The sequence below is a fragment of the Eleginops maclovinus genome, chromosome 8, assembly GCF_036324505.1.
Source record: "Eleginops maclovinus isolate JMC-PN-2008 ecotype Puerto Natales chromosome 8, JC_Emac_rtc_rv5, whole genome shotgun sequence".
Lineage (NCBI taxonomy): Eukaryota > Metazoa > Chordata > Actinopteri > Perciformes > Eleginopidae > Eleginops > Eleginops maclovinus.
Genome location: NC_086356.1, coordinates 20,577,791 through 20,594,434, shown reverse-complemented (window position 1 = coordinate 20,594,434; position 16,644 = coordinate 20,577,791). Strand labels below are relative to the sequence as shown.

At 43.7% G+C, this 16,644-nt stretch overlaps 1 protein-coding gene across 5 annotated transcripts in view; it reads left to right on the top strand.

Moving 5' to 3' along the window:
• Positions 1–354: 354 nt before the first annotated feature.
• sptan1 (spectrin alpha, non-erythrocytic 1) overlaps positions 355–16,644 on the top strand; it is a 34,793-nt gene continuing 18,503 nt past the window's right edge. For 3 of the 5 annotated variants that reach the window (XM_063889134.1, XM_063889133.1, XM_063889132.1), the window contains exons 1-22: positions 355–439; positions 7,271–7,510; positions 7,603–7,728; positions 8,560–8,700; positions 8,909–9,189; positions 9,592–9,736; positions 9,840–9,994; positions 10,113–10,248; positions 10,349–10,450; positions 10,553–10,690; positions 10,804–10,914; positions 11,092–11,169; positions 11,319–11,474; positions 11,586–11,790; positions 12,480–12,661; positions 12,757–13,000; positions 13,327–13,449; positions 13,558–13,775; positions 13,964–14,056; positions 14,541–14,675; positions 15,055–15,203; positions 15,451–15,507. In XM_063889134.1, coding sequence (XP_063745204.1) covers positions 7,274–7,510; positions 7,603–7,728; positions 8,560–8,700; positions 8,909–9,189; positions 9,592–9,736; positions 9,840–9,994; positions 10,113–10,248; positions 10,349–10,450; positions 10,553–10,690; positions 10,804–10,914; positions 11,092–11,169; positions 11,319–11,474; positions 11,586–11,790; positions 12,480–12,661; positions 12,757–13,000; positions 13,327–13,449; positions 13,558–13,775; positions 13,964–14,056; positions 14,541–14,675; positions 15,055–15,203; positions 15,451–15,507 — 3,212 coding nt within the window. In that variant the 5' untranslated portion in view covers positions 355–439; positions 7,271–7,273. The remainder of the gene's footprint in view (positions 440–7,270; positions 7,511–7,602; positions 7,729–8,559; positions 8,701–8,908; positions 9,190–9,591; positions 9,737–9,839; positions 9,995–10,112; positions 10,249–10,348; positions 10,451–10,552; positions 10,691–10,803; positions 10,915–11,091; positions 11,170–11,318; positions 11,475–11,585; positions 11,791–12,479; positions 12,662–12,756; positions 13,001–13,326; positions 13,450–13,557; positions 13,776–13,963; positions 14,057–14,540; positions 14,676–15,054; positions 15,204–15,450; positions 15,508–16,644) is intronic. The other 2 variants (XM_063889136.1, XM_063889135.1) reach the window with 1 other exon arrangement.

The window sequence follows — 16,644 nt, the reverse complement described above, 5'->3', positions numbered from 1 at the left end:
ACAACCCACCACCTTAACGTTATAATATTCAACAAACGCTGAGTTGTTTCAAAAACCCTATACCTGCTGAACATTTAAAGAAAACAAACATATAATCTTTTTTTGGGTGCATTTTTTAAACTTCTTAAGGTAGCATAAATGTTTGGCTTATTCGAAGCAAATGCAGTAACACTTACAATGGTTTGGCTTATTGAAAGCTAATGTATCTGCAGGGTGGTAGTCGTCAGATAAATGAAATGTAATGTATTGTAAAGTTGAGGGTGTCAGGGTCTAAGAGCTTCGGGTGCGTTCGGTGTTGTTCGTTTGTTTCCGTACAGCTGCAGAGAATTACGTCACGTTTGGCTGAGGAAAAAACACACCCATCCCAGAGAGCAGTATCGCATCTTCTTCGTCGATCCGCCTGGACAACCACTTTGAAAGCTCTTTCAAACAACCCGAGGTATGAAATATGTTTACATGCTCTTGAAATGGATCATTCAGAATCAGACTCATTGCACATTTGAGAGTGTGCTTCCCTACTGACCGTTTCCTTACTCTGTTTATCGAATTTGAGTTCCCCGGCTGCTACGGGTTCGCTAGCTCAGTGGCTAAGTTTAGCTAGCTCCAAGCATTTCTATTGTTGCATGTTTATTAAAGTGTGATAGGTAAAAGCGATATACGACTTTCTTAAGGTATCCCAAATGCTGTCTGTGCTTAATATACTATCCATCTGAATGGTTATATTAGCCACTATAATACACGACACCGCCTGCATTAGAATCTAACATCCTGCGGCGAATAGGGCAACATGTTCATATGGGGACTGCTTGCATAATAGGCTCTGTTCCGTATTGAAAGTGTCATTTTAAAACTCGGAAAAGACTGGTTTAAGGCATTTAAATGTTCACCTCAGCGAACATACCCCGAGGGGTTGTCAGGCGCTGCTAGCCTGATCAGCTACCGTTAGCTCGTCTGATGACGTTAGTGAGATTTTCACAAACCAAAGCTGATACACCAACACTCAATGTCATGCTCGTTCAATCCCAGTCTGTAGATCCTGAGTTTTTAATCAATTAATGAAGTGCAATTCGATTAAAAATGGCCAAGTTATGTTGGTGGCTGCATTAGCTGGTCGGCCTTGTCTGAAGGGATCCGCCCAGAGCAGAGGGCTCCGGACCCGGCCCAGCTGTCAGCCCGTCTGCTGGAACACTGTAATAACCTTTACACACTCCATGCTAATAACATGTGTGTGCTTTGGTTGTAGCACATTATCAAATGCATCAACATTTTATGAGACAGTTTGCATTGTCAGAAGACAGTGTTGGAATAACTCCTCAGATCTTTTTCTGAAGGAATTGATTCTGATTTAAGTATACAAAGTAAAAATACACATTCTGCACAATGGCCCATTACATAATTATAATAAGGACAGAAGTATTATCAGCTAAATATACTTCAAGCATTAAAAAGTACTCACTATGCAGAGCAGATCTTTTCACAGTATTCAAATGTTATGGTTACTATATTATCCTGTTGTTGTGTAAGCATTGTAGTTTTTCAATGTGGACCAAATGTAATCACTAGAAACACTATGTAGATTAGTAGCACAGTACTGCATTATGCCATTCCATCATATCAGTACAAAGTAGCTAGTAACTGTGTTAAAATAAATGGAGTGGAATAAACGTTTTGCCTTTAAAATGTTGTGGATCAGAAGCATGCAGTACCTTTTTAAATGGAAAGTAAAATATGTCCAATACTTGAGTAAATGTATTTAGTTACTTTCCACCAGTCAGTAGCTAGCAGTATGTGGTCATGGAGTTGACCATGTCTATGAAAACACTGGTATGTCAGAATGTATTTTATGTAAAGATGGTTAGTTTGCTTAAACACAGTTGGGTGCCGTCTGATAAGGTGGAGAAGCATTTTCACACTTCTGCAGCTGACTGTCCGGACAACTGGCTCTGTCAGGGTGGTGCCACATGCTTCACATACCAACTGGCCTCCACTTGTAAATAGAATTCAGATAGGAAGCAGCAGTATTCAAGATAAGGACCAAACGGAGTAGCATTGTTTTTGTTAAGAATCAAATAATGCTATGTAAACATTGATTTGGAGATCCCAAACTTATGCATGGGCTTTTATTTTATATATAGTCAAGTAATTTAAATGTGTTGAATGTTATTGTCTAGAAATGTGGCGTAATATAATAATTATCTTTAACAGTTACTCAAACAGGGTTCATAAAATGTTTTCCCAAACAAATCCATTGAAAAGTTGTGTTTTAATAGTACAGTGAGGGATATTTTGTGGGCCTAGGCCATGTCCTTGGTAGAGTTTTTCAGCAGTACTGCTGTTTGACAGGCTTAGAGCGTGGCTTTGTGAGTACAGCTTTTTGTCGTCCATTCAGTGATGACTGTAGTCCTTGCACTGCTCAATGACCTGGCCTACATTTGTTATGTGGCTGTTACATCACATTAAAGCCAGACACATGTTAAATGACAACAACAGGAAACAGGAATGAACTCGGTATTAATGAATGAATGAACTGTTTTTTAGTTTGGTACAAAGACAGTTTCCACTCATTCAGACTACAAGTAGGCGTAAGCGCTGGATCCTGCCATAATGATGCTGGGATTCAGAAACGTGGAAGCGAAATAGGACAGCCACCTAAAATACTTCCCAGATACTCCCAGAGAAACTGAAGTGTCCTCCTTCACTGCCCCATTTTACTTGGATTGTAATACCATCAGTTGATTGCATCCATGGAAATGAGTCTCCATTGTACAACTGCCACTCCTAAACTAAAATGGAGCTTTGTTTCCTTTTACATTATTGTTTTATTTGGACTTGGGCAACAGGAAATGAAAACGCTTATCTGTGCTTGCATGCAATGCAAAGTCAACCTTTAGTATTGCATGTAATAACGTTAGGAATCCATTTGAGGAGGAGTGGGCCAGTTGTTTCTGCATGGTCAGGTCTGCAGTCATTTGGCACCCACCTTTGAAATGCTGAGTAATATTGATAACTTGCAGCATTTGAACAGTCATATGGATGTTTCTATTTGCCAAGGCCTGTGCTACAGAGAATAAACACCTACATATTTCTCTTCACCGAACACAACCAGGAAATCTTTATTCATTATAACTCCATGATGACATGACACAAATGAGAAATAACAGCCCTCTCCCTCCGTCTGTCTGTTGTCCTCAGATACCGGACAATAGCCTACTGCTAGCTCGTGTTATTCTGGTTCGGCTCTTCACTTCTGTCCAGACATTTTGAGACTCTGCTTGCATGGGAGGGTCCGGTTGTTTTCTTTCTCAAATGTGCATTTCTCATTGATTGTATTGACTTCTGAAACATTATCATGATGAACTTCAAACATAATGCTTCCTGTAAAAGCATCTTCCTGCTCAGACTACTTACTGCTGATGCTTCTTCCTGGTTGTGAGATCAATGTTGTACCCTACACAGTATCGGCTCCACAGACCCACAACATCAACGGCAACCTGAAATGAACCCTAACTCAACGGATCATCCATATTTGTCAGAATGTTTGTGTGTGTCTTTTAGTCTGTATAGGAAAAGAGATTTGAAAACAGTGTTGGGCAGTGGTCATGCTGTTTTGCTGAGTAAAGAAGAGAGAGCTAGAGGGGGGGTGGGGGCAGGGGTTACAGAGGAGAGAGATGCGCATGGGCTTGGCTGCGTCTTGGCTTGCTCTTCAGTACAGCAGAGTCACTGCAGGTGCATTGCGTCTGTCTGCTGCGGAGTGGATGAGTCTGCTTTTCGGTCATTACCACCCTGATATGGAGGTACACATCGCTGCAGACTCCGTCACAGATGTAGCCTTCTGATCAGAACCAGACACAAGAAGAACCTGAGGATCCTCACAAGCAGTTTCTGATGTGGGTAGGATTTGGTTTCTTGTTTTCATCCCGTCAAACTATCACCGCTGATTTCTTAGTATGAATCAAAATGTAGTATTTTGATTCATTTGAATGTCATGAGGTGTTGGTAAGTGGCTGCTGATCTGAATTGGACATGTATTTGTCACTTGGCCTTAATTCATTCTGAGCCAGTACTATCCTGATGGGTTGGTGAATGACGCCATACACTCTCTATGACAGACCAATGTTTATTTTGACTGTATTGCTTCATATTTTAAATGAAAATGAAAGGTGCATTTCAAAATCTGACATGGATACCAGCTAGTTATCATTCCATCAGGAGTATTATTGAAAGATGAGTTTGACTTAATGAATGGCAGGGTAGGAGCTCAGAAAATACAGCTTGAATTGGTCTTGTTTTCTATTAGCTTTTTATGGTATATTCCATATGAAGTGAATTTCAGATAGCGTACTAACACTTTCAGCTGGTTTGAAAAGGAAACGCCGTGTTTTTGCTGTGACGTCATCGTCTTCATCCTTTCCCCTCTTAAGTAAAGGAAATCAGCTTCCCTGCTCTCATGAGACTCCCCATTTCCTGCAAATTCCTTGAGCTTCCATCCTCCCAGCCTGATGTCAGTATGACTTGTATCACATAGATGGTTCACCATAGTAACTGGGAGTTGAAGTGAATTACTTCATCGCTCCTCTGTGGAACTCATGTGATGACGGAGGATTCTGGTAAAGCCAACGCCATGAATTAGTCTGCTGGAGAGTTTGCGGTGTTATCAGAGGCTCTAATGGCGGGGTGTAGTCTTCCTCATGCTAATAGTAATGCTCTAGATCACTTCACTCATTCTGTACTTAGCCAACCCGCTCGTTTTAGTACTGAAGTAAAGTGTTTTCGGACTTGAGTTCAGCTTTAAAATCTATTTGTGGTCTACTCTTTGACTTCTACCGTGTACAATCCTAAGGCGGGTTTGGATCATTAGCAATTTGCTGAATATAAGTTTAAGGGTTCTGATTTTTGTTTAATCCAGGGAGGAAAGCACAGAGACCTTGTTAAAGACCATTTATGAATTATCGAGTACGTTTTGGACAGTCATTTTATGGAGTTAATTGATCAACCATTACCCTTCCTTTATGATCCTAGCAGGCACCTGTTGTTAACGCTGTGACGTAGCTAGGCAGGCGGAGCAGTTCTATCTAGTTGCTCAAATTCCTTAAGTTATTGTTTCAGCTACAGCTCTGGTTGCCAAGTTTGCTCAAGGAGTCCTAATATAGATCCATATACAACATAGGATATGCATATTAGTTCCCTACCAGAGAGCTGTTTAAAGCATTGGCTGCCTGTTTGAAATTGGACTTTGTCAGGGTGGTGATGAGGGTGGTCACATGCTGGGAGGGTACCAGGTTCCAACCCAGCTTTACATTCTAAACATGCCTACGCTTTCTCTATGAGACTGGAGAAAGGGAAGGAGCTTTATATGACTACTATCTCCATTAATAGAAGAGAAACCATCAGGACTGCTGGCTGATATTGATATGATGATGTGTGTGTGGGTGTTTTCTCGAGAGAGTTGAAACCCCCCGCAGTGGAGCAGTGAGGTGAAGAGGGAATGCTGTTATCTACTTGTACAACATGTGAGGAGGCGCTATCAGCAGTTACAGAGCTGTATATGAGCTGTATATAGAGCTGTGAGAGAACAGGACGCAGCCCCGTAGAATATTTGAGATATTTTTAATGAAAAACTGAAGCGACTACTCCACATTTTTAAAAATCTTTATCTCTACATGTTTGGCAGCCATTCCAGTGTCTGTTGAATTCCAACACAGAGAAATGTTGTCAGTAGTTTATAGAATAGAATACAAAAAAAAGAAGAATAATTTAACTCAAATAGTAAAACCGGAGAACTGATAATGCTAAAGTGGTCTCTTAATTTTTGCAGAGCTATATTTGTGTTCAATTCTGTAATATGAGACTCATTTCTCAATACCGTACGTTAATTCTACACTTTTGCTTTAGGTTCTGGTTTGAAAGCAGTTACAACAGAATAATAATTTAAACAAACATTATTAGTGATGCCAAACCTTTTGATGTTTAAGTTAGAGGTAGTGTGTCCCCTTTAGGTGACATCACTCTGCAGAATAAGGTTGAGGTCAGTTAAATCCCTCTGAACATTAAGCTCTCTGTGAACTGGGGCAATTCAGGGGTTGGGGGAGGGGTGCTGTCTAATATTCTGGACTGTCAGTTTTTCGGGCAGTGTGTGTGTGTGTGTGTGTGTGTGTGTGTGTGTGTGCTCTCTTGTCGGGGAGCTCATGGTGTTAAAAAGCAACTGCCCTGCTGATGCCACTAATCCTCCCATTGAGTGTAAACATGGACCAGGACACTATCATCCATCCTTTGCTTTTTGTCTGATCTGCAACATCGACAAAAACCCACATTCATTTACGTTAAGGCCTGCCAGACTCCTCCCCCCCTCCACCCTGCACTCAGCTCGGACATCAACTATTGTTCTTAGGTCCGGTTGACCTTGGTTTGGATGGACAGATCAGTATCTCTCTAGTTTCCTCTTCGTGTCCGTCTTTTTAAGGGTGGGGTCTGGCACGGAAACAAATCATGAATTCCAATATATTCAGAGGTCATGTATTATTATACATGACCTCTGAATAGCCACCAAACAAATGCAGGGTGACAGCTACATCCTAGTGAAATCACCAACACCCTGATTATTTCCCTGATGATTCGTTTTTAATTGTGTTTAAGAAGTGTTTTCCCGCGCCGCTCTTCAGCCTGTGCTGACCGTACTCGATTGACTTCATTTTAAGAAAGGAAACTGGTTTGAATGTCCTGTAAGATCTAATCTGTCATGTTTTAACTTGCTAGCTAGGAATGAGCCACAGTCCCACTGACCATGGGGCCGGGCGCAGTGGACAGAAAAGCTGACTGCAGCGATCCCATTGTGTAGTGTAGCCTAGAAACAGTTAGCACCCATGTGGAATTTCCACCCCAACCCCCCTTTGACATTTTACTGTTTGCGCTGTTTGGTTGCTCAGCTTGAGACAGGACGAGGAATTTTATTTTGGCAAATAGTCTTTATATCCTGCCGTGTTTTTCCAAGCCAAGTTCCTGTCCCATTGTATATTGATCTGGGGCTGCAAGTTTCTTCAAGGAAAGCCCATAATACTTATGAACGTATATCATGAATCGTGAATGAACTTTATTCAAATTGTCCCCACAAAGGAGAGCCCTATTACTTTATGAGTACATGGCTTGTTTTTATGTTCCACATTTAAGTCACTGTTTTCCATTTTATGGCCTGAGATCTTCTGATATCCCTCAGATGAACTCCTCTTTAATTCTGTTCTACTTGCTTATGAGTGCTTTTATGGTGTGTTTCCAGAAAATGGACACCGCAGGGGGAAAAGTGCTGGAGACAGCCGAGGACATCCAGGAGCGTCGGCAGCAGGTGTTGGACCGCTACCGCCGCTTCAAGGAGCTGTCCATCATGCGGCGCACCAAGCTGGAGGACTCTTACCGCTTCCAGTTCTTCCGCCGTGATGCCGATGAGCTGGAGAAGTGGATCCAGGAGAAGCTACAGATTGCCTCCGATGAGAACTACAAGGACCCCTCAAACCTGCAGGTGAGTCCCCTGCTTCCTCTGAGGACATGGTACTATCCCAGAATCCTTAGCTCACAGTAATGTGTTTCATCTCTGTATTTCCTGTTTCTCAGGGTAAGCTGCAGAAACATCAGGCCTTTGAGGCTGAAGTCCAGGCGAACGCGGGGGCCATCATCAAACTGGATGATACTGGGAACCTGATGATCACCGAGGGCCACTTCTCCTCGGAGACAATCCGAGTAAGGCTCACACTGACCAACATGGGTTCAGTCTGGCTGTCAGCAGAGCGCCGCGGTCTCTGCTGTCAGAACAACATGGCGCAGAGGAGCAGTCTGTCCGTGGCAAACACACAAACACTAACTCTTAAATCATGTAGTTCATATTTAACTGTTTGGGCCCCATCGCAGCAGTGTGTGATGTGGTCCTCTGCTCCATGTGACCGTAGACTGGAGCTATACATCTGTTTACGTTGACATGAAAAGTGAGCACGCAGTCTCTGTTCATCTTCATTGAGCATGCTTTAAACAAAACAATTTAACTTAATGGAAATTTGATTATGATAATATAATGGTTTGAATTTCAAAGTCTTAAGAAGGTGAAGGAGTTGAAGGACAGCAATGTAATCAGTGTCTACAGGAAAACAATAACACGTCTGCCTCAGCTAGCCTAAACCTCATGCATGTTTCCTGAACATCCTGCCCACCGTTAACCTGCTCCGTCTGATTTAGTCCTACACGCCTTACCGGACACAACAGAGACCCATAGTTACAAGTGTGGTTATGGGAGAGTATATCCAAGTAGGTGATGAGCTGTGTGACTGTAGAGTGCTGTGAAAACTCTTCCAGTTCCGGCTCTTTGCTGAAATCTTCCCCTTCCTGTCATTCTGTTCTTAGGAAATATACTTAGACATTAACTTTGTATTGCATGTGTTTAATATTGGTGCTTTGGACTCTTTTCTTGGGAATATTAATGGAAATGTATCTTTGACCTTTCTACTTATTTTCATTTTTCATATTTCCCCCTTTGCAATTTCTTTTTGAAAACCTCTCCCCCTCCCTGTTGGTCACTAGACTCGTCTGGAGGAGCTGCACCGCCTCTGGGACCTCCTACTGATGAGGACCAAGGAGAAGGGCATGCGCCTCCTGCAGGCCCAGAAGCTGGTCCAGTACCTGCGAGAGTGTGAAGATGCCCTGGACTGGATCAGTGACAAGGTCAGAATGGAAACTTTCTTCACCACTGCTAAAGATATATATTTCTTATCTGAACCTTAGTCCTTTCGCTCATGTCAGAAATATTAGCTATAATTTTAGGAAAAGCTTTATGATTCGAAACAATCTTTACATTCCTTGTAAAAACATGTAATCATTAATAACAGGGTAGCTACTGAAACTCCTGAAACTGTTCCTCTTCCACCTGTAGGAGACCATGGCCACCTCGGAGGAGCTGGGCCAGGACCTGGAGCACGTGGAGCTGCTGCAGAAGAAGTTTGAGGAGTTTCAGACGGACCTGGCTGCGCACGAGGAGCGTGTTAACGAGGTGAACCAGCTGGCAGCCAAGCTGATACAGGAAGCCCACCCTGAGGCGGAGCTCATCGTCCGCAAGCAGGACGAGGTGAACGCCGCCTGGCAACGCCTCAAGGGCCTGGCCCAGCAGAGACAGGGCCGGCTGTTTGGGGCGGCTGAGGTGCAGCGCTTCAACAGGTGAGCAGTCTGGTCCAATGTTGTTTTGCCACTATGAGCACCATTTGCTCTCACATTTTGTATGAAAGAACTTGTCACCGCTCAGTCTGACAGCCATATGGTGAGGGAGGAGGGCGATAAAAGTCACACCCTCACCGGCAACAACATCAGATGTCCCCCTCTTCTGTTCACATCTTCTCTAACAACAGCCTTTTCAGTCTTTGTTATGATGGTTTTCTTCAGACCAACACAGCCAAACAGAAGCGTTTTTTCTGAAGGTGGCTGTTTCCAAAAGCCAACGCTTTATTTCAATCAATTGAAAAACAGCGCCATGTGCACACAGGCCCTTACTATCTTCAGTGATGTTTACAGGTCACATGGTATGTTGTTGACACTCACCTGTGTGTTGTATCCTAACAACAGGGATGTGGATGAGACCATCAGCTGGATCAAGGAGAAGGAGCAGCTGATGGCCTCTGATGACTTTGGCCGTGACCTGGCCAGTGTGCAGGCTCTGCTTCGCAAACACGAGGGTCTGGAGAGAGACCTGGCTGCTCTGGAGGATAAGGCAGGAAGAAGCTTTACAAACAGCTACACATAACAGCACAGCCATGAAGGGAAAAACCTGGTCTCAACTTCTGGTTCTCTCCCTTTTGTCTCCCCTTCCACAGGTCAACACACTGGGTGGAGATGCAGAGCGCCTGCAGCAGACACATCCCCAAAACGCCTCCCAGATCCACCTGAAGAAGGACGAACTCATCACCAACTGGGAACAGATCCGCACTCTGGCTGCAGAGCGCCATGCCCGTCTCAATGACTCCTATCGGTAACACGCGTTGTGTTTTTTAGAACCGCTTCTTCTTATATTAGCAGATATTGAATCAGTATACAGAGTGCAGCCCTGTTCAACATGTCTCTGCCTCACCCTCTGTGTCTCCTCTCAGGCTGCAGCGCTTCACTGCTGACTTCAGGGATCTGACCAGCTGGGTGACGGAGATGAAAGCTCTGATCAATGCTGACGAACTGGCCAATGACGTGGCTGGAGCTGAGGCTCTGCTCGACCGCCACCAGGAGCACAAGGTAAAATCTCTCGTAATACACCTCAGCATTTGTATCACTTTTAGATTTCTCCTTTAAAAGCTGAAAAACACCACGCAACATTCTTCTCATTGTTTATCAGGGAGAGATTGATGCCCATGAAGACAGTTTCAGATCCACTGATGAAGCTGGCCAAGCATTACTCAATACAGGACACTACGCCTCTGAGGAGGTCAAGGAAAAGGTACAATTATCATGATTTCCTTCTTTTGTCTTATAACTAGCTATACCGGCACTTTCCCATTGACCATGAATTAACATGTTGACTATGGTGTGCTTTGCACAGCTGGGCATCCTCTCCTCGGAGAAGGAGTCCCTGCTGGAGCTGTGGGAGGTCCGCAGGCAGCAGTATGAGCAGTGCATGGACCTGCAGCTCTTCTACAGGGACACTGAGCAAGTTGACAACTGGATGAGCAAACAAGAGGTAACCGGACACAGCAACTGAAACCAAAACCTTTTCCAGGAGCTGATTTACCTGTGTGTATCTCCTAGTTGCTGTGAAGAGCTACTTGTTAATGATGCATGTGTATTGTGTAGGCTTTCCTCCTCAATGAAGACCTGGGGGACTCCCTGGACAGTGTAGAGGCCCTGCTGAAGAAACATGAGGACTTTGAGAAGTCCCTCAGTGCCCAGGAAGAAAAGATCACCGTAAGTGAATACAGTTTGTCCAATTACACAATTCACCTTCCAGTATTTGAGCAAGAATATTATGACTACTGCATGGATGTTGTAGAATCAACCACATATTTTACACAGTTTGCTCTGCAGTTGTACCTTTTATGAAATAGAATACAATATAAATATCTTTTTCTTGTAAATCTCCAGGCCCTGGATGAGTTTGCTACCAAACTGATCCAGAACAACCACTATGCCAAAGAGGACGTTGCTACTCGCAGAGATGCTGTAAGTACCAGTGAAGCTTCATCTACTGCCTCATGCTCAAATGAACAAACCCCTCAAACATCAGCACTGAATGCAGACGGTATTATCTTCTCATTTATCTAAATGTGATCTCAAATCAACACGTCTTCTCTTCCTTTACACATGTATAGCTGCTCAGCCGCCGCAATGCCTTGCATGAGCGCGCTCAGTCTCGCCGCGCTGCCCTGGAGGACTCCTTCCACCTGCAGCAGTTCTTCAGGGACTCTGATGAGCTCAAGAGCTGGATCAACGAAAAGATGAAGACCGCCACAGATGAGGCTTACAAGGTAGTTCATCAACGAGTTGTGCGGAGTAGTTTCTTCCATTTGAAAATGTTTCTTACACTGTGTCCTGCCTTACTGTTTCCGACCTCTGTGCTTCTGCTCTCTTGACAACAGGACCCCTCCAACCTGCAGGGCAAGGTGCAGAAACACCAGGCTTTTGAAGCTGAGCTGGCAGCCAATCAGAGCCGTATCGATGCCCTGCAGAAGTCTGGCCAGGAGCTGCTTGACGGAAAGCATTACGCCTCCACTGAGGTGGCTGGCCGCATGGAGGAAGTCGGCTCCCAGTGGAAGAAACTGCTGGAGGCCACAGAGCTCAAAGGTACCACCGGCTGGAGGAAATCCTGCGCTGCCTCTGTTTAACTGCACAGATCTGATCATCATATGGATGTGTTACAGTGTATGGATAGATTTGATCTCGTCCAGGTACACATTTCAAATTAGCAAATGTGAAAGTTTTAACTATAGGCATTTCTAACTTTATTGATAGATCTGAGACCGAAGACAATAATTACACCACAATTAAACATCGCCCAACCAGCATACCATACCAAAATATAGACCCAAACAACAGCAACAATCAGGCAACAAGTATAATCAATTAAAAACAGTTACAGTAGTTCTGAAGTGTTGCAGGGCAAGGAGGTGCTAAGCGTATTAGTCACAGCACTCCAATGAAATAAGAAAAAATAAAAAATGGGTTGCTATATTAAATTGGGTGGACGTTAATATAGGTGGAATGTTTTTTTTTGTATTCTTTGATATAAATATGAATATTGAATGACAGGAAAGGCAGACAAAGGATGTGTTTGAATGAGTGGAACAAGGGACATGTATACAATGCTATCATCTGCATAAAAACGTAGTACAGTTGGGTATTTCTTCATTAATGTAAAATATAACGAGCAATAGACCAAGAATAGAATCTTACACACCTCTTTGTCGTTATGGTAACAGTCAGAGATGATTTGCGACTGTTAATTGAATTGTATTTCTTCAATGGTACTTAAGGTATCAAGCTCCGTGAGGCCAACCAGCAGCAGCAGTTCAACAGGAACGTGGAGGACATCGAGCTGTGGCTGTATGAAGTGGAGGGACACCTGGCTTCAGACGACTACGGGAAAGACCTGACCAGTGTCCAGAACCTGCAGAAGAAGCATGCACTGCTGGAGGCTGATGTGGCAGCCCACCAGGTACCCTAGACATTCCTCATGGAGGCTTCCACCTTTTTCATCCTGTTTTGGTACACAGTGATTGAATGGCAGATGTATGAATTATTATCCCCCAGGATCGCATTGATGGCATCACTATCCAGGCTCGCCAGTTCCAAGAAGCTGGACACTTTGATGCAGACAACATCCGCAAGAAACAGGAGGCTTTAGTGTCGCGGTACGAAGGTCTGCGCGAGCCCATGGCTGCACGCAAGCAGAAGCTGTCCGACTCGCTGCGGCTGCAGCAGCTGTTCAGAGATGTGGAGGATGAGGAGACTTGGATCCGCGAGAAAGAGCCCATTGCTGCCTCTACTAACAGAGGTGAGACATATTCTCTTCGTTATTTCAATCACCGCTGCACCTCTGCCTATAAGTGGCTCTTCTCTTTGTCGAGAGTTTTTTCCCTGGTGTTGTTGTTATTACTATTAGTGTGTTACGGATGAAGCTTTGTTTTTATTCATTACTTCATCTATACTTACATTTTTCATAAATGAATTGAATTCTATAACCTTAGTACGGTACATTCCAAAATAATTGTTCTGTTTGAATCATGACATCCTAAACATTTCCTAGTGCTAAAAAAAAAATGAGTGATGTCCTCTTCAAACGGCCGGTTCAGGAAAAATGTCCCTCCGTGTTTTCCTCAGGCAAAGACCTGATTGGTGTCCAGAACCTGCTGAAGAAGCACCAGGCCCTGCAGGCGGAGATCACTGGCCATGAGCCCCGCATTAAGGCCGTCTCCCAGAAGGGAGAGGCCATGGTGGAAGAAGGTAACAATTTAAAGCCTGGTTTGCTGTCTTCTCTCAGATGAATGTGACTGAAGCTGGTGAAGTATTGTGCTACTATCCAAAATGCTAATCACTCGTGTGTGGATCCAGGACACTTTGCCGCAGAGGAGGTGAAGGGGAAGCTGGGTGAGCTGCATGGACGCTGGGACACGCTGAAGGCTAAGGCGTCCCAGAGGAGACAGGACCTGGAGGACTCTCTGCAGGCCCAGCAGTACTTTGCTGATGCTAACGAGGCCGAGTCCTGGATGAGGGAGAAGGAGCCCATCGTGGGGAGCCCAGACTACGGCAAAGATGAGGACTCTGCTGAGGTACCTGAACCCAGGAGTTTAAACTAAATATCAGAGTATCAATGTCACGTATAAAGTTCATCATATGTTGATCTTTTTGTGTCCCCACCTTTAGTGTTGTCTATGATCATGTAACATTTGTTGCACAGGCTTCAAGTTTTTATCCATTGAGACAAATGCAGCGGTGCTAAATAGTTTGTCTTCCACAGGCGCTACTGAAGAAGCACGAGGCCCTGATGTCTGACCTGAGTGCTTACGGCAGCAGCATTCACGCTCTGAAGGAGCAGGCTCAGTCCTGCAGGGTGAGACCCCTTCTTCACACCTCAGCCCTGCACATGCTACGTTTCAAACAACAGGACTTGAATGTGCAATGAAGATAGATAGAGGGATGGAAAGATACATACTTTATTCATCCCAAATTATTTTATCACAGAAGCCGTGTTTTCAAGCATTACAAATGAGTTACAAATATTCAAAAGATAGAATAAGATACAAATATAATTAAACTCAAAATAAAAATGAATAGCAAACATATACAACATTGCAATAGAAAAAACATACATCACTAAAGTGTCTTAATAATACATTTGTATACTCTACAATATACAGTTTCCCTAGGCAACAGAAATAAACAGACACATATTGAAGAAATGATGTCACATACACTTTTGTGCAAATTGTTCTGGGGGGTAGAAAAGGAGAAACTTAAGAAGTGATGGAACAGTGGACTTCCTCAGTTTTAAACCGAGATCATCGGTGACTCTAAATGTTTGTTCCACTGAACAGCAACAAGTGGCCCCAACTGATGATGAGACCGGGAAGGAGCTGGTGCTGGCCCTGTACGACTACCAGGAGAAGAGCCCCCGTGAAGTCACCATGAAGAAGGGGGACATCCTCACCCTGCTCAACAGCACCAACAAGGTAAACCTCAAACTGACCAGGCACTGCTCCTCAGACTGCAACAACAGGACCAACTCAAACAATGGAATTTAAGCCGCTCAGAGTTCAGAAACATTACTATTAAAAATAAACATTTTAAGTCACTTATTTAATCATTTGTCAGTCATTGTAGTGATTAATTAATCATCAATTTTCAAACATTCAGCAAAAAGCCATTCAACCCTCAAATAGGCAATCATATATTATGTAAATTAAATTGATTTGTAATTTCTACATTAACCCAACAAAAGAGCCAAAGACAGCTGAATATTACCCAGCAAGCATAGCATGCATTAAAACATATTAAAGATAAAAAAGAAAAAAATACACAATTAATGTCCTAACATCATTGCCGTTGCAGGATTGGTGGAAGGTGGAGGTGAACGATCGCCAGGGCTTTGTCCCTGCGGCCTATGTGAAGAAGCTGGACCCCACCCAGTCCTCTTCAAGGGAGAACCTGCTGGATGAGCACGGCAGCATCGCACTGCGCCAAGACCAGATAGACAATCAGTAAGCACTTCCTCCTCACAGCAGAGTGACCTCACTACATGCTACGTGTCTTCTGGATATGTTAACTTTTCCTCTTAAGTGTTCAGTCTTTTCTCTGCCCTTTAACCTTTCTTTACACTCATATGTTGTGTTCAGTTTTCTAACACTAATGACCTTTCCCTGGCGTCTCTCTCTTGTCTCCTGCTGTCCTCTCGCTCTGTCTAACACCTTTAATAATGTGCTGTGCACTGGCCCTGCCTCTGAGTAGGCTGGTCACCAAGGAGGCCTGCAGCGTGTCTGTGCGCATGAAGCAGGTGGAAGAGCTGTGAGTAGGAACCCGCGTCCCTCTGCGTGTTCTTGTGATCGTGATACCGCTAAATACCATCGCCGTTTTACATCCCCCCCAACCCAGAAACCCTCCTGTTGTGACACTGTGTTCACTCCACGCTCCTCTTCTATTCAGTGCAGGGATAGAAGAACCTCTCATGCAAACCTTTACCATCCTTCTCATCCCAGGCTTGCCTATGGATGTTGATGTTTCATTTTCTCTCCTGTCATTAGCTGTTCTGTTGTGGCTTTGATTCATTATTGTATACCTCATAATGCTAGTCAGAAAGTCTGCTGATCCTCATGTCTCCAAGATCCTTAACATCTAGCTTCTCCACGCTTTTAGTGGAATCACAAAAATGATAGCATGGAATAGAACATAAATGATAGATTGATAAATAAAGATGAAGAGTCCATAAAAAAAGTGACTGACCCAGTCCAATAGAATAAAACCAAACCTCTCCGAGAATAATGATCTTTAAACTCCAACTACACGCTTAATCGATTGGGAAAGACATGTCCAAGTGGTGAATATACAATAAACTATAAACTTTTCTTTAGGATGTTTTCTTAACTTGTAAAAGCTCTGAAGGTTTTCTTTTGACCTGCCATGGCAAATGGCAGCTATCGGTTATTAACCTGCCGAGCAGATCAAGTTTACTCACTCACACATTATAAACCACAGCCTGTTTTTCATGCTGCTTGTATCTCCTACTTGTAATTTTGGTTGTGTCTCTTGCTTTAGTGTCAGGAATTTAAAGCTGCAAGCAAAACATGTTTTCATTATCAGCTGAGCATTTCCGAGACATAGTCCCAGGGCCCAACCTCTTGAAAATGCTTGTCAGCAACAGTCCACAGATTTCCAATTAGAAGCAACGAGCAAATCCCAACACGAGAAGAAAAACCTTGAGCCAGCATCTTTACCAATGGATTACCAAAGATAAATTATTTGACGGATGGTTTCAGTAGTGTTTGAATACCACCAGAGAAATAATGATCATTGGCCAAGTCATGGACAAATCAGCAGACCCCGCCCCCCCCCCCCCCCCCCAAAAAAAAGTCTCACAGTATAAAAGGGATGATACGTTTTTCAAGACGCATCGCTGATTTGAATCTGTGGTTGCACCTTTTGAAG